Source organism: Puma concolor, chromosome D1, assembly GCF_028749965.1.
Source record: "Puma concolor isolate L17-30 chromosome D1, mPumCon1.1.hap2, whole genome shotgun sequence".
NCBI classification, from domain to species: Eukaryota; Metazoa; Chordata; class Mammalia; order Carnivora; family Felidae; genus Puma; species Puma concolor.
The window spans coordinates 15,863,410-15,889,210 of record NC_141676.1 but is presented as its reverse complement, the minus strand read 5'-3'; the positions used below and the strand labels follow the sequence as shown (position 1 = coordinate 15,889,210).

The 25,801-nt window shown below is 43.1% G+C and overlaps 2 protein-coding genes across 19 annotated transcripts in view; one reads left to right on the top strand and one right to left on the bottom strand.

Annotated features, from left to right (window-relative positions):
* Nucleotides 1-5,221, bottom strand: part of NUP160 (nucleoporin 160) — a 53,000-nt gene extending 47,779 nt beyond the window's left edge. Inside the window, exons 1-2 of the mRNA XM_086677410.1 lie at nucleotides 5,073-5,221; nucleotides 4,693-4,804 (exon numbers count right to left, since the gene is read on the bottom strand). Coding sequence (XP_086533536.1) covers nucleotides 4,693-4,804; nucleotides 5,073-5,172 — 212 coding nt within the window. The 5' untranslated portion in view covers nucleotides 5,173-5,221. The remainder of the gene's footprint in view (nucleotides 1-4,692; nucleotides 4,805-5,072) is intronic.
* Nucleotides 5,222-5,227: 6 nt separating this feature from the next.
* Nucleotides 5,228-25,801, top strand: part of LOC112865267 (uncharacterized) — a 64,229-nt gene continuing 43,655 nt past the window's right edge. For 2 of the 18 annotated variants that reach the window (XR_015240821.1, XR_015240820.1), the window contains exons 1-4: nucleotides 17,744-18,382; nucleotides 18,857-18,910; nucleotides 22,011-22,183; nucleotides 25,235-25,383. The gene's annotated coding sequence lies outside the window, so the exon portion shown is untranslated. The other 16 variants (XR_015240824.1, XR_015240827.1, XR_015240826.1 and 13 more) reach the window with 16 other exon arrangements.

The following is a 25,801-nucleotide window of genomic DNA, read 5'->3' as shown; positions in this document are numbered from 1 at the left end:
ATATGGAAGTGGCTTCCAGATGAACTTTCCCAATTTCAAAGTTTTGGGTAAACAAATTCAGATCAACTTTTAGAATCTAAACCATCACGATACATTCATTTGCCAACCACAGCACCACATAAAATTCCAATCTTACTATAGGATTCTCTGTTAAAATGGAGGCATTTCCAAACTTGATGGCTTATTTATTTAGGATGATGATACTCAAAGTAACTGAACCCCACTATAAAGAAAATTCACACCATGCACCCCCATTACTTACAGTGGAATGCCTCTACTATCAGTACTACAGCATCATACTATGGTGACCCTAACAAACGTGACTCTTTCCCTTTCAGTGACTTCCTCTTGGATGCAGGGAAGACCTCTTCAGGCCCAACTCTGCCATACGGTAGCACTGGATCATAGAAAACACCGTGCTGGGAGGGCCCTACCTTCTCATCAGCTCATTTACCAGTCTGCCTGCATCCTCCCCTGAAGAGCGAGTCTCCTTCCAGCAATTCGAGGGCAACCTCTGATGTTCTCAAGTATATCCCTTCTGTGTCCACCTCTCCTTCTGCCAAAGCCTTCCCTCAACATTCAAATGCGCTCTTCCTTGGCCTCTCCCTTTCCATCACCCCATTCCTGCCACTATCTGGCTATCACCATCTCTCCTTTCCCCTCCGTGGCCATGTCTTCTCTATCTCCTCATCTCCCTCATACTCTTCAACCTGCCCTCTTCTTACCAAGGTCACCACACCAATTCCAGTGGATTCCTCAGTCCTGTTCTTACTTGACCTCTTAGTAGCAGTCCCCATACTTGACGATGCTGTCTTTCTGAGAGTTTCGTTCTTGACTTCGATGATACTACCCTCTCCTGCTTTTTCCCTGTGTCTCCAGGCATTCCCTCTCCGTCTCCTGGACCTGACGCTTGCATTGTATTTCCTCCAACCTTGATTTTCGGGTGTCTTATCTGCTTACTGTACCCATTCTCTCAAAGCGCATCTTTTCCACCCCCGAAGCTGTACGCACCATGTGAACTCTAATTTCCTAGGGCTGCTTTGCTTCTGGTAACTCATGGCACGTCATCAGCACAATTTTTTGGACTCTCAACCTCGTCTCTGAAAACCTGCTTCACCTTCCTGTTTTATGGTTAAAGTTGGGTCCTGGATCTTGCCCTGGGGACACCCCCCAGAGTCCTCTCTAATGGTGGTAAGCTCTCTCTACCACACTCTCTGTGCTGGGGCCTCAAAGTGGGGCACAGCTGTCCTGCTTGCTCCCCACTGCCACTCCAGCGCCACTGTTCCTCCCTCCCTGCCCGAACTACTCAGCTCTGAGGCATGTGCAGCCAGACACCACCTACGACCCCTGCCCACCGCAGTTATCTGCAGGTCTCTTTCATTCCTTGAAGACTAGCTCCTGGCTCACTGTTACTCTCCCACACTTCCTTTCCTGCATCTATATTTTTTTCTAATATCTCACTTTCTGCAGTTCCCCTCTAGTGATTGCTCTTGACTGTGTATGCATACACTATTATACTTCCTCCATACACTTGCATTGCCCTCCTTCGAGAACTGGAGTTCTCTACTTCTCTCACAGCGGTGCTCCTTAAGAGAGCTATTCTGTACTCACAATTCCTGTCATCTTCTCTCCAGAGCCCAGCCACTTCGGATGTTTGTACCACAGTGGGAGCAGTTTCTGACAAACCTCCACCACGCAGAGGTCTATTTTCATTTCTCTGACTTATATGCAGTACTTAACAGTTTTTCACTATTCTTCTCCTTGAAATATTTCCCTTAGCTTCTGAGATAACACTCGCTTTTTGTTCAACTCTTATGTCCCCCCTATTCCTTCCTAGTCTCCTTATCTTACTAAATATTGGAGTGCTCCAGGGTTTAGTCCTCAGACCTTAACTTTCCTCCACTACACAAGTTCTCAACAGGGGAACAATCTACCCCACTCCTTAATAACATTTAATAGTACCTGGAGAAATTTTTGCTTGTCACACTGGGGAGGGGGTGCTCTTGGCCTGTAGTGGGTAGAGACCAGGGATGCTACTCAATACCCTAAAATGTGCAGGGCAGCTCCCCACAACAAAGGTTTTTCTGGCCCCAAATGCCAATACTTCTGGCGATCTCTAAGTGATCTCATTCAGTGTAATAGCTTTAAATGCCATCTAATGCCAGCAATTCCCAAATCTATATCTTTAGTCCAAACTCTCCACTGAACTGGCTACTGCCTCAACACTTCCACCTGGATATCTAACAGGGGTTTCAAATGAAACCTGTTACAGAACACCTAGACTAGCAAACCTGCAAAACAAAGAGACCAAAACACCCACTTCACCTTCACTCTTCTCCAACTCAATTAATGGCATCTTTGTAACTTCCAGTTGCTCAAGACAAAACTCTGGAGGTCACCCTTGATGCTTCTCTTTCTGTATACCCTATATCTGAACCAATAGTAATTCTAACAAACTCACCTTCAAGACATATCCACAAACAGAATATTTCTCACTGCCTCTGCCAATACCACCCTGTTCTAAGCTGCCAGCATCTCGTCTGAACCACGGCACCAACCTCCTAATCAGTCTCCCTGCTCCCAACCTTTCCCCACTATACCCTGTCCTCAATACAGCAGCCACAGCGATCCTCTAAAAACACAACCTAGATCAGGTCATTCCTCCACTTAAAACCCTTCAATGGCTTCTTCTCATCTAACTCAGAGCAAAAGTCGAAGCCTTAAAGTTACCAACAAAGCCCTGATTTGACCCATGGCTACTTTCCTATTCTACCCTTTGATCACTTAGCTGCAGACTCCTGGCCCCTTGCCATTCTTTGAGCACAATGAACAAGCTCCTGTCTGAGGTTCCTTGCATTTTTGGTTCCTTTTTCTTGGAAGGCTCTACCTGAAAAATCTCATCCCCCAGATACCTACTTCCTCCGCTCAAATGCCAACTTCTCACTGGGTCTTCCCTGACTACCTTCTATGAAAGGTAACTGCAGGCATGTCCTACAGGCATTTCCCTTTCCTCTCACCTTGCCTCCCTGTTCTCTATTCCACTCATCACTGGACAAACTGTATTTATTTGCTTTGGGGGGTTATTGTTGTTTATTGCCTCTTTCCCTCCATGAGAGCAGGGACTTTGTTTTGTTCCCTGCTATATTCTCAGTCCCTGAACACTGATTGGAAAATATTAGGTACTAAAAAGTATTTCTTAAATGAGACTTGTACGTCAAACATAGGTTTCTCTTCTGAGCCTCAGACCTATACATTTCAAGGCCTACATGACATTTCTGAAGGGCTCCTACATAGGTAACTTCAAATGTATCGGAAAGAATTATTCACATCTCTCCATCTTCTTTGTATTAGTAAAAGGCAACTTGCCCACCCAATATCTTGTTAGTCACACCAGAAACCAGGGAACTGACTTTGTTCCCTCCATTTCCCTTCCCATCTTCTACCCCATATTCACTCTGTCACCAAGTCCTAGTGAAACTGACTTCTAAATGCATCTTATATCCATCTATTTCTCCTTTCCTAGCTACTCCCGTAAGTGAGCCACCAGCATCTCTCACGTGGGCCATCATTAAAGCAAGCAGTTTTTTTGTATTATACCTATCTAACTGAAATCCACCTGCCATGAAGTAAAATGATTTTTTTTTCTTTTTAAATAAAAGAAAAGGGGTCAAGACCTGAGCTGAAATCAATAGTCAGACGCTTAACCAACTGAGCCACCCAGGCACCCCTAAACTGTTTTTTTTCTTAATGCAATTTTGGTTATGTTAGTAAAGAGTAACTCTTTAAAATCCTTTACTCAATTACTCAATGTGCTTGGGGGGAAAAAATCCAAAACGCTTAGAAAGGATCTGAGGGTCCTCCATAATCTGAGTCCTGCTTACTTCCCCCGTCTCAGCATCTTCACACCACTTTCCATTTCACCCACTGTACTTAAGCCACACAGATCTCCATCCAGTTAGTTCCTCAAACCTGCCCAGTTCCTTCTATCTCATGGATTTTGCATATGGTGATGCTGTGTGCTGGACAGCTCTGTCCCCCAATCCCCTCCCTGCCCGGCCAACTTTTCATCCTACAGATCTCGGGTTAAATGTGATATCCTTGAAGGCCTTCTCTGTCTCACTAATAACATTTGGTCCTCTCATTAGCCTCTCACAGCCCCTATACTTTTCCTATGAGGCAAGTATGAAAAATTTGTATTTATACACCTATGTCGCAGTCCCTTACTTTAGTGTCTTTTCCTTCATAAAACTGCACCATCAAAAGCAGGTCCACACCCATCTTCAAACAGCTACAACATCTTGCGTGATGGAAATGGTGTTGCTTTTGTTCACCACTCCATCTCTAGCAAACTTAGATACTAGACGTGCTCAGATGCCTGATGTGAAAGAGCTCAAATGTATTTGAAGAATTAAGGAAGCTGTAGAACACTATAAAAACACAATGAGTTCAAGTTTAAGACTGGACTTTGGGGCTTTATCCCATAAGCTTCATTTCCTCTGTTTTTAGTGCTGCCTGGAAGGGCACCTCTCCTAGTACTCTGCGTCTCCCTAATTTTCCCCTGATTCAGATGTGAAAACAGTCCTCTTTTCCTGTCTATTACCGCCTCGGAGAATGACATTCTGGGAACAGCCACGAGCAGTCAGAAGTCCAACAGCCCAACCTGCCAGGGGGGTTGGCGAACACAGCACTTACCAATGAATGAACCTGTTCCTGGTGACGGCGAACAACTTGCCACTTTCCAGATAAGAGAAGCCTCCCGCGCTCTCACTGTATTTCACGGCTCCAGCCAAGGCATTTGCAGTCCCTGCAAAAGAAGATTGGTCAGCCCGAACACCTAGCTCTTTAGGGATGACAGGGACTGAAGGCACTGAGAAAGCAGAGGGTGACGACTGACAATCCATACAAAGAGAAGGGGAAGAAAGGAGGGCGAAGTAGGACACTACGGAAGCTCTGATCCCGGGGCTATAGGCATGTGGACTTAAGAGTATGAACGAGGGGTCAGACATTTAGGGACCCATAGGAGATGCCCGAGGGGAAGGACCGGATCGCGTCCTCCTTAGCTGCTTCCGTACCAATGCCGCACACTGTGAATTCCCGAAAGTGTCTCGGCCTCTCGCGCTCAGCACCGCTGAGCTCCACGAAGCTCCGTTCCAGGGCTCCCGCCGCCGCCATCTTCCCGCCGCCGCCGCAAGGCTCGACGGGACGCAAGCAAGGATGGGAGGCCATCGTCACTTCCGGGGGTGGGGCGGGCGGAGTTGCGGACAGGTGAGGAAGCCAGAGGAGAAGAGAGGGTAAGACGGTTCGTTGCAAGGCTTCCAGTCAGTTGGCTGGAGAACGAAAGTGGGCAGGGAGGAAGTCAGAAGGGAAAGGGAAAGAGCGAGCCGATTCTGCTTGCGGGAACATTCGCCTGGCCGGCTGGGATGCCCCCCCAGGGGGCGGTGCCCTTTTCCCGGCGACCTCCGGGAGCGGGGCGGGGCCGGGTTTGTTTCCATTTTGAAAACCCGGGCGCGGGCGGCGGTGGAGCTGAGCTTCCCGGGAGGGGCGAGGTCCGGGGAGGCGGGGCAGCTGAGCGCCCTCTGCCGGGTTTTCCGAGTTCGCGGTCACCCTTCCCTGCGTTGGGGTGGCAGTCCGTAAGTCTCCTGGTCTCCCTTTTGGCCTTCGGTTGACATGTGGAATGGGGAGAGGGAATCTTTTGTATTGGAATCTTTTCAAGAGGCTGTATTCGTGTAATCTTGTGTAATGATAGATATTGCGTTCGATAAAACATTGATACAACTTGCTGAGATTACCTAAATACTGCTCACTTGCGTACGTGAAGGGAATTTGCCTTTGCTTCCATTCCTCATCTGGAAGTTTGGATGATACTGTGACTTTGCCCATATCTAGGGCACAATAGATGCCCAGAACTGGGGAAAATGCTGATTTTCAGGGGAAAATGTTTTTCTTTTTTCCTCAGTAGTCAACATTTGTTAAGCAATTCTGTTATTCTTGCTATTACCAGTGACTGCAACCTTTCGCTGTCATTCTCTGTTTCATTGATCCAATGCTGACCACTCCCGCCTAACTTTCCAGCTTGCTCCTAGGACACCAACGCTAGCGATGCCATCCCTCCATCCCACCTACTGTGTCCATTGTTCTTCCACCTTTTCACTGTCCCTCATTTCCTTGAGGTTTCCTTGTTGCTCTGCTTAAGTTCCGTTTAAATTACTCCTTTGCCTAGCTCTCTTCCTCTTCATTATGCTCTGGTAAAAACTACAGCTTTGATTGAATCCAAGTCTGCAGCTGAACAGGGCTGGAATAAAATACGCAATCATACAGATGACTTCCTCTACCTCCATTAGGCTTCTAAACCTTGAGTGGGTCCATATTGCTGCCCAACAAACACATCGTACTTCCTTTGTCCACTTATGGTCCAAGATATGAGTATTTCACAACTTCTCTAACCGGTAACACCTCCTCCCTCCTCCTCACTCTCAGCTTGCATTTTCACTTACAAGATTGTTGCAATCGAAAGAGAATTTCCCTCACTACCACCTCTCCCTACCTGCCTTCATCTGTACCCATATACTCTGTCTTCCTGTACTGTTACCACTATAAATTGAACTGCCCCTGAACTTACGGGAGGACAACCTTTTTACATTTTTTCCAGATCACCTACTCAAGGACACCATTCTAGTAGTTATATCCTCTCTCCTACGTCTTCAACCCCTGCTCCTATTTACTGACTTGCTTCCCTAAGCACACAAACATGCTGTTATTTTTCCTTCTCACCACACACAGAAACCCTCATTTGATCTCTGCTTTCTTTAGCTACTATCTCCTACCTCAGAGCTGTTCTTCACTGTTAGAGCAGAATTCAAGAGCTTTCTGTTTAATTTCTTTTCTTCCAATCTCTCTTTTTTTAAATTTAGTTTAATTATTACTATTATTTTTTTAAAAACTTACATCCAAATTAGTTAGCATATAGTGCAACAATGATTTCAGGAGTAGATTCCTTAGTGCCCCTTACCCATTTAGCCCATCCCCCCTCCCACAACCCCTCCCGTAACCCTCAGTTTGCTCTCTATATTTATGAGTCTCTTCTGTTTTGTCCCCCTCCTTGTTTTTATGTTATTTTTGTTTCTCTTCCCTTATGTTCATCTGTTTTGTGTCTTAAAGTCCTCATATGAGTGAAGTCATGTGATTTTTGCCTTTCTCTGACTAATTTCACTTAGCATAACACCCTCCAGTTCCATCCACGTGGTTGCAAATGGCAAGATTTCATTCTTTTTGATTGCCGAGTGATACTCCATTGTATATATATACCACATCTTCTTTATCCATTCATCCATCGATGGACATTTGGGCTCTTTCCATGCTTTGGCTATTGTTGATAGTGCTGCTATAAACATGGGGGTGCATGTGTCCCTTTGAAAGAGCACACCTGTATCCCTTGGATAAATGCCTAGTAGTGCAATTGCTGGGTCGTAGGGTAGTTCTATTTTTAGTTTTTTGAGGAACCTCCATACTGAGGTTCCAGAGTGGCTGCACCAGCTTGCAGTCCCATCGTCCAGTCTCTCTTAAACCCACTATTATCAGGCTTTTGCTCCTGCTGTTCTACTGAAGCAGCTTTTTTCAAGATCTCCAATGACATCCATTATATCTAACTCTGAACTCTTATTCCTTTTTCTTTTTTTTAAAAAGTAATCTCTACACTTAATGTGGGGCTTGAACTCATGACCCCAAGATCGAGAGTTGCATGCTCTACAGACTCAGACAGCCAGACACCCCTGAATTCTTAACCCTGAGCTTAACTTGACCATCTGCAGCATTTGAACAATTAGTTGCTTTCTTGCTCACTTTCTTCACACGGCCTCCAGGGCACCACACTACACCCTCTTGTTTTCCTCCCATTTCACTGACTGTTTCTTTTCAGACTCCTTTGCTAATTTGCTTCTCTTTTCCCCAACCCTCTTAATGTTGGAGTACCCCAGAGCTCAGTTTTTGAGCCTGTCTACAAATAACTCCCCTGAGGATTTCATGCAGTCTTCTGGCTTTAAATACTAGATTGCTACATTCTGATAATTCCCAGATGCAGATCTCCAGTGTAAAAACCTTTCTCCCTTGAACTCCAACCTTATGCATCCAACTGCCTATTCTTTTTCTTTTTCTTTTTTTTAGAGTTTTCATTTTTAATTTTTTTTTTTCAACGTTTTTTTTATTTATTTTTGGGACAGAGAGAGACAGAGCATGAACGGGGGAGGGGCAGAGAGAGAGGGAGACACAGAATCGGAAACAGGCTCCAGGCTCCGAGCCATCAGCCCAGAGCCTGACGCGGGGCTCGAACTCACGGACCGCGAGATCGTGACCTGGCTGAAGTCGGACGCTTAACCGACTGCGCCACCCAGGCGCCCCTAGAGTTTTCATTTTTAAAGTAAGCTCTAGGCCCAACATAGAGCTTGAACTCACGAAGCCAAGATCAAGAGTCACATGCTCTACTGACTGAGCCAGCCAGGCACCCAGTCCCTTGAGTGCTCAGTCTTTGCATTCATCTGCCTACAAACATCACTGGGATTCCCCCACAGACCTCTCAACCTCAACATATCCAGGACTTAACTCATTTTATCTCACTCTACACCATTATGTGATTATGTGCCTATCAGTACCCAGTGACCTGATTTAGAAATCTAGGAATCATACTGGGCACAGAGATCCTAAAACCCTTGGAATTCCTTAAGTGATGAGAGGATAAAGGTGTCTTTTTTTATGTTAACGAAATGACTTTTGGAAAGTCCCTAGGTAACTTAAAGGTGGGGGCTGGTTGCCAGGGGAAGCAACCGTGTGATTTGAAGGTTGGAACTTTCAGCCCCACCCCAGCCCCCAATCTCTGGGGAGGTTTGCGAGGTTGGAGATTGAGTGCAGTCACCAATGGCCAATGATCTAATCAACCACGCCTATATAATGAAGCCCCCGTGAAAGCCCCGAAGGGTGGGTTTGGAGAGCTTCAAGATTGGTGAACCAGAATAAACCCATTGTACTGTGCCCAAAATTCCATGGGAACAGAAGCTCTTGCATTCAGGACCTTGCCCTATGTATCTCTATCTGGCTGTTTATTCATATCCTTTAGTATCCTTTGTAATAAACCAAAATCTAGTAAGTAAACTGGTTTTCTGAGTTCTGTGAGCCACTCTAGCAGTTAATCAAACTGAAGGAAGGGGTTGTGGGAACCTCCAGTTTATAGCCAATGGTCAGAAGCACATGTGACAACCTGAACTTGCAATTGGCATCTGAAATGGGAGCAGTGTTGTGGGACTGAGCCCTTAACTTATGAAATCTGATGTTATTTCCAGGTAGATAGTGTCAGAATTGAGTTAAATTTGTGGGATATCTGGTCAGTGTCCACAGGAGTTGAGTTAATTGCCTGGTGGTATGGAAAAGTCCCACACACTGGACTTCTGAAAAGTCTACTTTTAAATATCATGACAGTAGGGATTAGGTTTCAACATACTAATTTGGGAGGTGGTGGTGAGGACACAAACATTCAGTCTCTAACACTTCTTAAAAAGTTTCGGGGACTCAAAAAAGCCTTTCAGGGTCTCCCTGTTGCCCTGACTTCCAAGGTCTTTGTCCTAATTTAAGCTTATCTACCTTCTTTAAATTCTTTTTTTTTTTTTAATTTTTTTTTTTCAACGTTTATTTATTTTTGGGACAGAGACAGACAGAGCATGAACGGGGGAGGGGCAGAGAGAGAGAAGGAGACACAGAATCGGAAACAGGCTCCAGGCTCTGAGCCATCAGCCCAGAGCCGGACGCGGGGCTCGAACTCCCGGACCGTGAGATCGTGACCTGGCTGAAGTCGGACGCTTAACCGACTGCGCCACCCAGGCGCCCCTTTTATTTATTTATTTATTATTTAAAAAAAAAAAAAAAATTTTTTTTTTTTTTTTTAATTCTTGAATCTCCTTGAGGGAGAAACACTTACACTGTCCCAGGCGTAGACTGCCTTGTTCATACAGTGGGAGTCTTAACTTGAGTCCAAGTGGGATTTGGTCATATCTGGGCACATCTGTCAAACTTGTGTGATGGGTTTGCCCGAAACCTACTTGCTAGGGGACTGAAAAGGGACTTGGGGAAAAAAGTTTGCCTTAGGGCAAAAGGAACCTGTAGTAGTTTGATTTGGGACTTAGTTGTAGTGGAGGGATCATTGTGAGTACATTGTGATTCGCCTACCTCCCTGGTTCCTACTGGACTTATATCTGATGTCCATGGAGAGCAGAGTGGGGAACTAGGAAGACAAAAAGACTAAGTACATTATAAAATCTATAAAACATTGAGCGCCCTCAAGTACTGCATCAAGACTGATTATGTGGAGGGTACACAAAAAGGAGAAAGCCAGTCTTCCTCCTGTGCAAATGACCCCAGAGCAGTTTTTCCAGTTTAAAGCCTCCAGCATATTGAAGGGGGTGCCTTCCAGAAGTCTGGTGACCAAAGGAGTGGGGTGAGTACCTGGGAAGGACTTGTGTCCTAGAAAGCAGGGGTGGTTTCCCCAAGGAGACCGGAGCCTGGCCAGCACAGCAATTCTTAATAGTAACTTGGTGGAATTACCTGGATTACTTGGAGATGGATTATTTCATGAACACACATCCTCCTTGGATACTCCCAGAAATGCTTGTGGGGCTCTTTAGCAGGGACTGATAATATGCCAGCTGGAGTAGGTGGGACCAGAAGTCAGTGGAATTTGTTCATTTTATATGTGTGTGTGTGTGTGTGTGTGTGTGTGTGTATATATATGATATATTTATATTTACATACACACATATATATGTGTGTGTATATATATATATATATATATATATATATATATATATATATAAATCTTAATGCTTATTTTTGAGAGAGAGGAACAGAGGGTGAGCAGGGGAGGGGCAGAGAGAGAGGGAGGCATAGAATCGGAAGCAGGCTCCAGGCTCTGAGCTGTCCACACAGAGCCCAGCGCAGGGCTTGAACTCATGAACCATGAGACCATGACCTGAGCTGAAAGCGAGTGCTCAACTGACTGAGCCACCCAGGTGCCCCTCTTCATGTTTTTAATGTAATTGTACTTTTACCCATAGGTTGGGGAAATTTGGATATTACTGTATTGAACTATTTCACTCGTGTATGTCATGCTCTTAGAGTTCAGTGTGCTTTATTGTATGAGTTTTCTATTGCTGCTACAGTAAATGACCACAGATTTAGTGGCTTACATGGTTGCATAGGTTAGAAGTCCAACATGGGTTTTGTTGGGCTAAGATCAAGGGGTCAGTAGTGCTGTATTCTTTCTGGAGACTGTATAGGAGAGTCCCTTTCCGTATCTTTTCCAGCTTCATGATGCCAACCCTCTCCTTGACTGGTGGCCCCTTCTTTCATCTTCAAAGCCAGCAATGTCACATTTCTCTCTGACGTCAGAGAAAAGTTCTCTGCTGTGATTAGGTTGGGCCTCCCAGATCATCTAGAATAATCTCCTCATCTCTAGATTCTACAAAGTTCCTTTTGCCATGTGAGGTACTCAGTCACAGGTTCCAAGGATTAGTATGTGGACATCTTCCTTGGGTTGTGGGGAAAGGGGACATTTTTCTATGTACCATATTTACGATTTACTAAATATATCATATTCTCATTTCATTTTTGTAACATCCTTGTATGATAGATTATTCCTATAAGACAGTTAACTTTTCTGAAGCACTTATTAAAAATATAGTTCCCATCAGTTGTTACTATCTTAACCCAGAGTTCAGTCTTAGCATTACTCACTAATAAGGACAACCAGGTGTAAAGTGCCTCCTGGGTGATGCAAAGTGAAAGAATATGGCATCATCTGTAGAAGATTTTTAAACAACTTGATGAAGGTATTAACATACCATAAAATTTGCCCCTATAAAGTCTGCAGTTCAGTGAATTTTGTATATGTACATAGCTATGTAACCATCCCCACAATCTAATTTTGAAACATTTATATCATCCCCCAAAGAAATCCAATACCCATCAACATCACTGCCCCTTTCCCCTGTCCTCAGCGTCTGGAAACTACTGAAGTCAGCTTTCCTGTTTCTATAGATTTGCCTATTCTGGGCATCTTATACAAATGGAATAATATGTACGTGCCATTTGGCTTCTTTAACTTGGCATAATGTTTTCAAAGTTCATCTGTGTTATGGTGTGAATCAGTACTAAATTCCTTTTTATGGTCAAACAGTATTCCGTTGTGCAGATATACTACGTTTTTTTCATCAGTTACTGGCCATTTGAGTTGTTTTCCTTTTTGGCTATTATGAATAATGCTGCTATGAATATATAAAGTATTCTTGCAAAAATGTTTAATCCAGATTGTGGTAGGCAGAGTAATGCCCTCCCTGCCCCCACAGATGTCTACATCCTAATCCCTGGCACCTGAAAAGGGTGCCTTTTGCCTTACATGGCAAAAGGGATGTTGTAAGTGTGAGTAAGGTTGAGGAATTAGAGGTGGAGATGTGAGCCTGGATCACACAGGTAGGCCCTATCTAATCACATAGTCCTTAAAAGGAGAGAGCATCTCCCTCTGAGGATGGAAAGGGACTGAGATGGAGCAAGAAGGCCAGGAGCAAGGAATGTGGGTAGCCTCTAGAAGCTGGGAAAGGCACAGAAACAGATTTCCCCCGACAGCCTCCAAAAAGGAATGGGAACCCCGCCAACTCCTTGAATTTAGTCCATTTATTTTTGCTTTTAGCTGAAGGGAGCTGCCTTGTCTATGATTATGCCCCCTGCAACCAGTGAGTGGCCAACATGGAAAGATCCTCCCCTCTTGCTTTGATCTAGGACAACTCTGAAGGACCATCTCAGCTCCAGGGTGCTGAGTGGGATGGGTTGAGGCCTCAACCTCTATTTCTGACCAACCCTGCTTCCCTTAGTCCCTTCCAGGCACTGTTCCTGAGAGCAATCTGCACGCAAATCTCTGCCTCCAAGTCTGTTTCCTGGGGAATCCAACATGAGACACATGCACATGACATCTTGTCCAAGGATGCTCAGCCAGCTGGGAATCCACAAAAAAAAGTTGAGGGGAGAGAAAGAGTTTAGGGGAGGATCTACTCTAAGTTCCAAAATTGGTGATGAAATATTGAAAAGAACGTCAGCTGGGCATTAGAAGGCCTGCGTTCAAGCTCTAGCCCTGCCTCACTGACCTGCTGCTGCCCATCTCCCTGCCTCTAAGGAAGAGGGTATTGTACTTCTTTTTAATGTTTATTTATTTTTGAGAGAAGAGAGAGACAGAGTGTGAGTGGGGGAGAAGCAGAGAGAGAGAGGGAGACACAGAATCTGAAGCAGGCTCCAGGCTCTGAGCTGTCAGCACAGAGCCCAATGCGGGGCTCTAACCCACAGATCGCAAGATCGTGGCCTGAGCTGAAGTCGGACGCTTGACCGACTGAGCCGCTCAGGCGCCCACAAGTTCTCTTCTGGCACTGAAGCTCCAGATCTGTGGCCCAAAAGCCAGAGACAGGCTGGATCTTCACCTTCATCTCTCCCTAATTTCCGAGTTCGAAACTGAGTCCCCTCCAGAAGTTCCCCAGGACTGACGACAGGCATGTCCTTCCTGGGTCAAAATTGACTCTCGAGTTGCACAACTTGTGGCCTTTGGGACACTTAGTTCAGACTGTGAAAATTTCTTAGATGCTTGTCTATCACCAGGCTTTCCACATGTGCCGTATTCTCATTTCTGTGTTGATAACTTAAAATGTCATGCAATCAGTGTGCATGTTTTATGTAGTTTCCTTCTTTCCTTCCTTCCCTCCCTCCCTGCTTGCTTCCTTCCTTCCTTCCTTCCTCTCTCCCTTCCTTCCTTTCTTTTCTTTCTCTATCTTCCTTTCCTTTTCTCCTTTCTTCCCTTTCTCTTCTCTTCTCTTCTCTTCTCTTCTCTTCTCTTCTCTTCTCTTCTCTTCTCTTCTCTTCTTTTCTCTTCTCTTCATTCCACAAAAGTGTTTGTTAAATTGATGGGTGTCGCCTTACAGTTTCCTAGGAATCCAATAATTATAATGTTTACAGTGAGCTTTGTCATTCCTTTTCTGATCTTCAACATCCATCAGAATCCTTGAAACTTAAAAGTTACCTAAAAATGTTTGAAGGAATTACTAAATGAATGAATAAACCCGCAAAGGAATCCTTAGGAAACTCAAATACCTTTTGAACCATTACTATGCTGCTGTGGGATGACTGTAATATAAATGGAATCATACTGCCATCTAGTGGTTAGTTGGTGACTTCATTTAGAAGCAAAATGCAGAATGTTAATAAGATTATTATTTGCGCAGCAAATTTTATTAAAAGATACTTTTATAAGAAAAATACTTTTATCATCTGACACTGTATTGTGAGAATGTCTTGGTTTGCTAGATCACCACTAATGAGTAAGTAGAAGTGAACGGTATTGTAAATTGAAGTTTAAAGCCGATTTTCCTAACCTAAGAGATATTCTTTGAAAGGAGAATTTGGTAGTTTATAGATTTTGGATACTAACCCTTTATCCGATATGTCATTTGCAAATATCTTCTCCCATTCTGTTGGTTGCCTTTTAGTTTTGCTGATTGTTTCCTTCACTGTGCAGAAGCTTTTCTCTTGGTGAGGTCCCAATAGTTCATTTTTGCTTTTATTTCCCTTGCCTCTGGAGACATGTCAAGTAAGAAGTTGCTGTGGCCAAGTTCAAAGAGGTTGCTGCCTGTTTTCTCCTGTAGGATTTTGGTGGTTTCCTGTCTCACATTTAGGTCTTTCATCCATTTTGAATTTATAACTCAATACCCCAAAACAAATAATCCAGTGAAGAAATGGACAGAAGACATGAATAGACACTTCTCCAAAGAAGACATCCAGATGGCTAACAGACACGTGAAAAGATACTCAACAGCACTCATCATCAGAGAAATACAAATCAAAACCACAGTGAGATACCACTTTACACCTGTCAGAATGGCTAAAATTAACAACTCAGGAAACAACAGATGTTGACAAGGATGCGGAGAAAGGGGACTCTTTTGCACTGTTGGTGGGAATGCAACTGGTACAGCCACTCTGGAAAACAGTATGGAGGTTCCTCAGAAAATTAAAAATAGAACTACGCTATGACCGAGCAATTGCATTACCAGGAATTTATCCAAAGGATACAAAAATGCTGATCTGAAGGGGCACATGCACCCCAATGTTTATAGCAGTGCTATCATGTCCATCAACTGATGAATGGATAAAGAAGATGCGGTTAAAAAAAAAAAAAAAGATGTGATGCACGCATGCACACACACACAGACACACACACAGACACACACACACACACACACACACACACACTGGAATACTACTTGACAATGAAAAAGAATGAAATCTACAAACACAAAGGGACGCTTGGGTGGCTCTGTTGGTTAAGTGTCTGACTTAGGCTCAGGTCATAATCTCACAGCTTGTGAGTTTAAGCCCCGCATCGGGCTCTGTGCTGACAGCTCAGAGCCTGGAATCTGCTTCGGATTCTGTGTCTCCCTCTCTCTCTGCCCCTCACCTGTTTGCTCGCTTGCTCTTTCTCACTCTGTCTTAAAAATAAATAAGACGTTAAAAAAAAATTTAAAACAAAAGAAATCTACACACACAATGGAATACTACTTGGCAATGAAAAAGAATGAAATCTTGCCATTTACAACAACGTGGATGGAACTAGAATGTATTATGCTAAGTGAATTAAGTCTGTCAGAGAAAGATAGATATCATATGATTTCATTCATATGTGAATTTGAGAAACACAACAGATGAACACGGGAAGGGGAGGAAAAGTAAGACAAAAACAGAGAAGGAGGCAAGCCATAAGAGACTATTAAATAGAACAAACTGAAGGTTGCTGGAGGGGAGCTGGGGGGAGGGATGGGCTAAATGGGTGATGGGCCTTAAGGAGAGCACTTGTTGGGATGAGCACTGGGTGTCATACGTAAGAGATGAATCACTGGGTTCAACTCCTGAAGCCAAGACTACACTGTATGTTAACTAACTTGAATTTAAATAAATTAAAAAAAAAGAATTTGGTGGTTTAAGTAAGTATGGGAAATGATGATTAACACAGTTAAACATATTTCTTTTCTGCAGAACTTTTCAGAGACATTAATATGATAGCGTGCTTTGTGAAGCTGCGAGAGGGGCTTATGCGTGATGTTTTCCAGACACTTTATACTCTTTTCAGGGAACAACTCATTGGATCATTGTTTTATGGGAAAAAAATTCAGAAACACTGTTTTATTGTCATTTTCCCAATATGTTAAAAATATCTAGGGTGCCTCAGTGGTCTCAGTTGGTTAAATCCAACACTTGATTTTGACTCAGGTCATTATCTCACGGTTCATGAGTTTGAGCCCCACAGTAGACTCTGTGCTGATAGCGTGGAGCCTGCTTGGGATTCTCTCTCTCTGCCTCTCCCCTCCAAATAAATAAACTTAAAAAATATGTATCTATTAGTGCACAGCATTTCCTGACTACGGAGCCTTCTTTGACCTTTATTTCCATGATATAGTCAGTTCAAGAAGCATCAGAATAAGTCAGGAGTTCTACTCTCCATGTATATGGATCTTAGTTTTTAGGTAATAATTTTTTTAATCGGAATTAGTATTCTTCCACATCAAAAGCTTTTTTACATAATCTGCTTTCTTTTGGATTCTAAGAATGTGGTTTCCTGCTCTTTGGGCTGTTACTTTCAGTAATTGCCATTAGTGATGGTGGAAATGACTCGGGATTCAACCACAATGCAATTGACTTAAGATTTCCTATTTCTGCCTTTTACCTATGTGCTGTCGTATTAACCTAAGCAACTAATTTATAAATTCCTGGCAGAAGCTTCCTTCCTTCCTTCCTTCCTTCCTTCCTTCCTTCCTTCCTTCCTTCCTTTCTTTCTTTCTTTCTTTCTTTCTTTCTCTTTCATTTATTCTTTTAAAGTAAGCTCTATGCCCAGTGTGGGGCTTGAACTCACGACCCCGAGATCAAAAGTCACAGGTGCTACAGACTGAAAGCCAGCCAGGTGCCCCTTTTCTTTCAGTCTTGATTGCACACCTACCATGAGCTAGGCACTTGGGTTAGAAAGACCCCGCTGGATTGAGCTCTATGCAGTCAGGGATCTTGTCCACCTTGTTTTCTGTTGTATCTCTCACGCCTGGCACAGTGCCTGGCAGTGACGAAGTATTCAGGAGGTATCTGGACAGAATACACATTTCCTGCTCTCTGTTTTTGAGGTTTAATAGACAAAGAAATACAGATAACAGTAAAGTGTGATCATTGTAGTAAAAGATATGCACAAGAAGGAGAAAGCATTCTAGGCTTAAAAGTCTTGAATGTATGGAGAGAACCGGGTTGGGAAGTGGTTGAGAAGGATGGAGTTACAGTGGAGAGAGCTTTTTCATTCTTGCTGAGGAGTTAGAGTTTATTGAAATGTTTCTCTTTACAACTCCGTGCTTAAAGTACTTGGTGAGGGGCACTTGGGTGGCTCAGTTGGTTGAGCCTCTGGCTTCAGCTCAGGTCATGATCTCGCAGTCTGTGAGTTCAAGCCCCATGTCAGGCTCTGTGCTGACAGCTCAAAGCCTGGAGCCTGCCTTGGATTCTGTCTCCCTCTCTCTCTGCCCCACCCCCGCTCGTGCTCTGTCTCTCTCAAAAATAAATAAATGTTAAATTTTTTTAAATGTTTATATATTTTTGACAGAGAGAGACAGAGCACAAGCGGGGGAGGGGCAGAGAGAGAGGGAGACACAAATCCAAAGCAGGCTCCAGGCTCTGAGCTGTCAGCACAGAGCCCGATGCGGGGCTCGAACTCACAGATCATGAGATCATGACCTGAGATGAAGTCGGATGCTCAACCGACTGAGCCACCCAGGCGCCCCCCCCAATTTTTTTTTTTAAATTAAAAAATAACTTGGTGAATTCTTGTTGTAGATGTAAGTTTTATTTCAGCTGAAATCAAACTTTGTAAATAATTTTTTTTTTTTGAAAGGTTGATTTGACCTCAATATAGAGAGCCTTAGCATGTGTGTGGGCCCACAAGATCCTTGCTGAAAAAGAGAAGACATCACTGTAAGGTCAGTGAATTCAGGGGGAGCCAGGATGATATTGTAAGTAGTTAATAATTACCCTGACCATGCTATCTAGACTGAAGCTCTCCCAAGGCAACGCTTAGTGCCGAGCCCTGCAGAGAAGTTTCTTTTAAAAAAGCAAAATTGTGGAATAAGTGAAGTATGTCAGTGACTTTTCACTTCCTTTTTTCATTATACTTTCGACCTGCTTCTGAAACCACCATGACTTCAGAGACCAGGGCCCTCTGATGGCCCCTGAAAGCGCAGGGTTCCCAGCCAGAGTTGACTGTCCTGTGCTTTGGACTTATCCTTGGGTAGGTGTGCCCTGGAGTGTTTTCATTACCTTTTATATAATAATTCCCACAAATTTCAATAGGTTGTGATTCATTACATGCTTAATCAAATATTACTTGTATATCTTTGTGAGAACTGGTACGTGATTTAATTTACAAAATCAGTAAAAGAAAGTCCTTGCTTAAACCATACATCCTGAGTTTTGCTTCTAAAAATACCAATGCTGTATCTACAAACCCAGCTCCAGTATATCCACACTGAGGTGCCGATGATAGATAAAAGCTTAATAAATAACCCTTTCCAGAAGAATGGGTACTGCAACACACATTGCCTTAACCCACAGACATTGCCTCTCTTCCCTTTCTTGTTATCTTGCTAATCAGTTGTGGGAGCCCTTTTCTACCTTAATATCATTTCAACATAGTGATTCAGACTTCTGTTGGTCGACTGGTATTGGCCTGTGATACATGATCTGCTTACCATCCAATTTAAAGGAATGGAACTCCAGAGGTAGGATTGAAGGCAGCAACAAGGAACCAGACTCATAGGTAAGCCCAACAGGGGGCAGTTAAGTCATCTCAGTGAAATATAATTAATATTGACCTTACCGACCAAGATCAAAGCTGATCCAGTAAAGAGTTTTTATTTGCATGAATAGAGCCCAGAACTACTTTTGTAGGTAAAAGCACACAATACAGTTAAGCTAGAAATCCACATTTTAAAGTATAGATTTTCATTTAGTTCTGGACTCTTTTGAGATCACACCCAGATGCTCCCATCTCATCCTGTTCCCCACCCCCCTTTTTAAAAGTGTTTATTTATTTATTTTGAGAGAGAGAGAGAGAGAGAGAGACCGAGAAAGCATGAGCAGAGGAGAGGGGCAGAGGGAGAGGGAATGAAAGAATGCCGAGCAGGCTCCACGCTGTCAGCGCAGAGCATGATGTGGGGTTCGGTCCCATGAACTGAGACATCATGATCTGAGCTGAAATCGAGAGTCGGACACTCAATCGACTGAGCCACCCAGGCGCCCCTCATCCTGTCCTCTCTCGAAACTCAGGGCTGGGGCGCCTGGGTGGCGCAGTCGGTTAAGCGTCCGACTTCAGCCAGGTCACGATCTTGCGGTCCGTGAGTTCGAGCCCCGCGTCGGGCTCTGGGCTGATGGCTCAGAGCCTGGAGCCTGTTTCCGATTCTGTGTCTCCCTCTCTCTCTGCCCCTCCCCCGTTCATGCTCTGTCTCTCTCTGTCCCAAAAATAAATAAACGTTGAAAAAAAAAAAAAAAGAAACTCAGGGCCATCACTTCTTTTTCTGCTGCACAGTCACAAGCAGTGCCAATCAAACTGCCCACATCTTTGCATGTCTGCAAAATCATGACTGCAATAAATAATAATGGGAGATTCTTGCCATCTGTTTAATTCTTTCCTCCTTTTATCTGATCCTGAAAGTTATCTAATGTCTTTCTCCTGTTCTACTGTTTCAAAGATGTAAACGGTTCAAATCATAAAAATAGGAAGAGTTTTTAGAAGTGTTGCCCCTTCCTCATTTTGTCTGCCAAGTTTCAATTCAGTGCAGGTGCTGACAGATGTTTATAGGCAAATAAAATAAGTCATTTCCATGTTGCAGAGCAAAGATGCTCGCTAACCTGAGCGAGGGTTAGGACTATGATTAGAGGCTCCAGTTTGAGATTAGAGGCCAGTGCTTTCCTAATTCCCAGCCTTTAGTTTGTTTTAGCTCGCCTTTGTCATTGCCCAAATCCTGGAAGAATGTCTGGGAATTAAAAGTCAAAATGTACTCCTGCAATCTCGGGCCTGGCAAAGCTTCTATAGGCAACCGCAGGTCCGCACCCAGTGATTGTTTACATTTCTCTTGTATCCTCCAGAATCCTGCTTACGCACCACTTTCTGTTGAGTAACGGTGTGTGGAGCCAAGTCAGGACCGGTAATGTTCCTCGTCTGCCTTCTTGGGCTGGTCCTGACGCTGGCCCCTGACAATGCCAGGCTCGGGAACTATTTGTTTCTGATTTCCAGCCAAGAAGTCTAACAATTCTCTCCCTTCCTTCCTATCGCCCTCTTCTTCCTTACCAATGCCAAGTCTGGGATTTTTCTTGTCTAGAGACCATACCAGGCAAGGAAATGAACTTTCTTGGGATATGACAGACTGCTTAACAGAAACTGTGCCCTTTGTTCTCATTCAAATGCCTTTTCCTTAAATGACATTTCTCTTTCTAAGGCTCCTGCAGATAATCTGCTCTAGCTACTTAATTTCTACGAGGTCCCTCTCAGAAGATTGAGGCGTAGTAGGTGTTGGAATTCTGATTGTTCTGATTGGGAAGCAATAGCTCAGAAAGGAAAAATAATTTGCCCAGGGATTGAGTCAAGCAATTCTATTAGTTGTGTCTAAATCCATTCTTAATTTTTTTTTTTTCAACGTTTATTTATTTTTGGGACAGAGAGAGACAGAGCATGAACGGGGGAGGGGCAGAGAGAGAGGGAGACACAGAATCGGAAACAGGCTCCAGACTCTGAGCCATCAGCCCAGAGCCTGACGCGGGGCTCGAACTCACGGACCGCGAGATCGTGACCTGGCTGAAGTCAGACGCTTAACCGACTGCGCCACCCAGGTGCCCCTCTAAATCCATTCTTTAAGGGGCACCTGGGTGGCTCAGTCGGTTAAGTGTCACAATCTTATGGTCCGTGAGTTTGAGCCCCATGTTCGGCTCTGTGCTGACCGCTCAGAGCCTGGAGCCTGCTTCGGATTCAGTGTTTCTCTCTCTCTCTGCCCTTCCTCCACCAGCTCTCTCTCTCTCTCTCTCTCTCTCTCTCTCAAAAATAAATAAACATTAAAAAATAATAAAAATAAATCTATCCTGAAACTTTAAAAATCCTTTTCGTTCCTAGCAACTGTGTCCAAAACAAAGGAAGCAAACCCTTATGTTTACCTACAGAAAATAGAGGCAGGTCTGGTTGTTGATCACTGATTCCACTATGAGTCAGAAAACTTTATTTCTTTTGCACATGCTCATGGACAGCCTAGCCCAGCCCAGATGACAGTCTGCAGGGATACGAGTTCTACTTCCCACTGTTAACAAGGTGCTCAACCCTGGGCAAGTCACTTGACTCCTTCTCGTCTATAACATGAGGTAGTTGGGATTCATGGTCTCTTAGGTTTTCTTCCAGCTCCTGGATCTCCAGCTACGAAAACGCAGGGATAAAGGCATAAGGCTAACCCATCTTCAGAAAGTCAGCAAAACATCTATATATAACACTGTAAAATTAATCTCTACTAAATAAGAATTTGTATACACTTTGGCTCAGCAATTTCACTCTTGGGGCTTTATCCAAAGGAAGCAATCAGAGATGTGCTTCAATAAGCAAGGATGACTGTCACAGTGTTTATTTTTAATAAACTTTTAATTTTAGCATGGTTTTAGATACACAGAGAAGTTGCAAAGATAGTACTGAGAGTTCTTCTGTACTCCATCCATCCTTCCTCCTCATTTCCTTCATTGTTAACAACTGCTATTCGCATATTACATTCATCACAACTAATGAACCACTATTGATTTCATTTTATTAACTAAAATCCATACTGTATTCATATTTCCTTAATTTTAAGCTACTTTTCTTTAATTTTTTAATGTTTATTTTTGAGAGAGAGAGAAAGAGTGTGAGCAGGGAAAGGGCAGAGAGAGAAGGAGACACAGAATCTGAAGGAGGCTCCAGGCTCTGCGCTGTCAGTACAGAGCCCGATGAGGGTTCAAACTCATGGACTACGAGATCATGACCTGAGCCAAAGTCAGACACTTACCCGACTAAGCCTCCCAGGTACCCCTAACCTACTATTCTTTTTCTGTTCTGGGATTCTATCCAGAACACTACATTATTACATTTAGTTGTCATGTCTCCCTAGGTTCCTCAAGACTGTAAGAGTTTGCCAGACTATCCTTATTTTTTTTTAAGATTTTCTTTTTTTTTTTTTTTTTTTTTTAAAAAATAATGTTTATTTTTGAGAGAGAGACACACACAGTGTGAGAGGGAAAGGGCAGAGAGAGAGGGAGACACAGAATCCAAAGCAGGCTCCAGGCTCTGAGCTGTCAGTACAGAGCACAATGCAGGGCTCAAACCCACGAACTGTGAGATCATGACCTGAGCTGAAGTCAGACACTTAGCCGACTGAGCCACCCAGGTGCCCCATAAAGATTTTATTTTTTAAAACATTCCTTAAGGTTTATTTATTTTTGAGAGAGAGAAGGGCAGAGAAGGAGACTGATTTTCCAAAGCAGATGCCGCGCTGACAGCAGAAAGCCGGCTGTGAGGGCTCACGAACCTCGAGATCATGACCTGAGCTAAAGTCAGATGCTTAACTAACTGTGCCACCCATGTGTCCCTTTAAATACTTTATTTTTAAGTCATCTCCACACCCAATGTGGGGCTCGAACTTACAAGATCAAGAGTTGCATGCTCTTACCAACTGAGCCAGCCAGGCGCCCCAGATTTTCCTTATTTTTGATGACCTTGACAGTTCTGAGGAGCACTGGTCAGATATTTTGTAGCATGTCTCTTGATTAAAAAAAAAAATCATTATTAAACGGGGGTTTTAGTTATTAAGCTGGGGACAAACTGTCTACATGAGCTTTCACCAATGATGTTAACCTTGACCACCCAGTAGAGGTAGCATTTGCCAGGTTTCACTGTGCAATTTTCTAATAATGTAAGTTCTAATATAAGCAGGGTGCCTGAGTAGCTCGGTTGGTTAAGTGTTGGACTCGACCTCAGCCCAGTTCTTGATCTCAGGGTCCTGAGTTTAAGCCCTACGTTGGGCTCCATGCTGGGTATGGAGCCTACTTAAAAAAAGTTCTCAAATAAGCTACACATCAGTAACAGGACAGTATACTCCATGAGGGCAGGAATTTTGACTGTTTCACTCCCCACTGTGCACCCAGTACCAAGCACAGTTCTGACATAAAGTGGGTGTTCCATGAACAGAATTTGTTGGATGAAAAATAGATTGGTTAAATAGATTAATTTATATGATATGATGGAATACTAGTGGTCATCATAAATATTTGGGGATATGGAAAAAAACCATTAATGATATATCCAATGAACAAAACAGATCAGAAGACAATTTGTATACATCCTATTTACTATAAAGTTTGTTCATGTGTGTGTATTTATGCCCGTGTATGTGTAGAAAAAGAACTAGAAGAATGTTGTCAAAATGTTAAAGTGGTCATTGGTTATTGCAAGGTAGAAGGATTACAGGGGACTTTAATTTTCTTCCATGTTCAGAAATAAGAATGGATTACTTTTGAAATTAAAAAAAAAACACACAATAAAAACAGAGAGAAGTTTTGACCTTCAAGAAGGTTCTCGAGCAAGAAAAACAGATGTTTCAATACAATGCCCAGCAACCACATTATTTAGCCGTGTATTAGTCTTTGTGAAGGAACTGAAATCAGTGGTGCAGTGCACGGAGGGTGTTGTCCTCAAAATTCTGCTGTTTCTAGGAAACAGGGTACACTAGGTACCATCTGTTTCTGATTTAGGGCATTAGAGTTGCAAGATCATGAGCTGTATCTTTGTTACTCTCATAACAAATTGTTTAAAGTTAAAAAAAAAAAAAAAGTAAAGAGCGAAACCAAATGCACAGGAGGCCAGAGTGAATGGCATTATTGTATCGTTTGCTTTCTCCTCCCCGGGGCTTTGCATTTTAAAAACACATGTTGTGGTTTTTCTATGATTATCTTCCCACTTCCTGTGTTGTATCTCCCTTACTGTAAATATCCTTTTGTATAGTCATGCTTTTCTTTCTGTGTCTTGCATGTGCGTCTTTCTTAATACTTGCTAACTTTCTCCAAACTTCCAGTGTCTGTTTTTCCTGATACTAATTCGTATAGGTCCAATGGCGTTTTTACTCTCCGAGATTCTTGCCTTGATTTCGAATCCTAGCTCCATCTTTTATTAGCTGTGTGAGCTATGGAGAGTTGCTTAACCTCTCTGAGTCCCCCCCCCCCCCCCAGAAAATTAGGATAGTATTTTCTACTCACTCAGAGTATTCCAAGGATTAAATGAGATTTAATGTAAATATGTGCTGGACCCATCCTAGTGCCAGTCACAAACAAGGCTCTTAGCCTTTGGTATCTTTACTTCCTTCTCACTTCTATACATACTCCATACTGTGTCTTCTATTATCTTTCTAAAATTCCATTAACATACTCAAGGATCAAGTCTAACCTTTGGCTTTCAGGGTCCTCTTTAAATGAGCCCCAGCCCATTTCTGTGGTCTCACTATCTTCCAGGCACATTGTATATACACATTATGCTCCAGCCACACCAAATTACTAGCTGTTGCCTAAATACATGTTACTCTTTTCTTCTCTCCATGCTGTTAAGCATGCTGTTTTCTGTGTCTGGAAGTCTTTTGTGTTCCTGACAACCTTCTCTGTGAAGCCTTCTCTGACAGCTTGAGGTCCCCCACGCTCTCCTCTGACCACAGTAACTTGTTCAGACCTTTATTAATGCGATTCCTTATACAAACGTCTACATCATTCACTTCTTTATTCAACAAATAGTTATCCAGCCCTTAACATTGCGCCAGGCACTGGAACGTATCCTCTACTTAAATGGTGGATTCCATAGGGCCGGGGGCTTGTCTCATCCACCACCCCCGGCCCCATGCTTAGCATAGGAGTAAAGCAAATACTCAGTTTGTTTGTTCAGCATTGAATAAAATTCGGGCATTTCTTTTTCAGTAATCAAACTGAAAATCATAATGCTACCAAGTACTTCCTCATTTGCCCTTTAAAGACAAAGATAAAAGACACATATTTTCTTGTACATGTAACATATTGTTATGCTTATTAACAATTCCAGGGGGCTCAGAAATATTCCTTTGCTTTGAATGTCCTCCATCTGGAAGAGTTTAGCTAATTAAACCAAAGATCACGGATGAGTTGGCCCCATTTATCTCCAATGGATGAAATCCTTTTCTCTCCAGAGGATTCTTCAGACAAATATCAAGGGTCAGTGTTATTTTTAGTAACATATAGTTTTGAAAGTCTTACTTTTTTTTTTTTTTCCAATTTCTAAGTTTGGTAACACATACTTTTGAAACTTTTTATTTTTTTTAAAATAAATTTATTAGCGTAACTTAGCCTATACAGAAGTATTTGTCTCAACTCTAGATGATATTGAATTACCATACTGGAGATTAAGGTAGTCATTAGTCTGAAAAAGAAGTTAGAAAAAAAATGCTTCCTGCCCTCCCTCCCCCCCCCCCCCCGCAAGCCCCCACCATGTAAGTGCAAGATTCCTGTTGGTGATGATATACTGTGCAGATTGAATGGTGATTCAGAGAAAGCTATTATTATCCTTCCTTTTGAGGGACTTTTAATTTTTGATGATTAATATTTGTCAGTATTTCAGAATTTTCATTCCTTT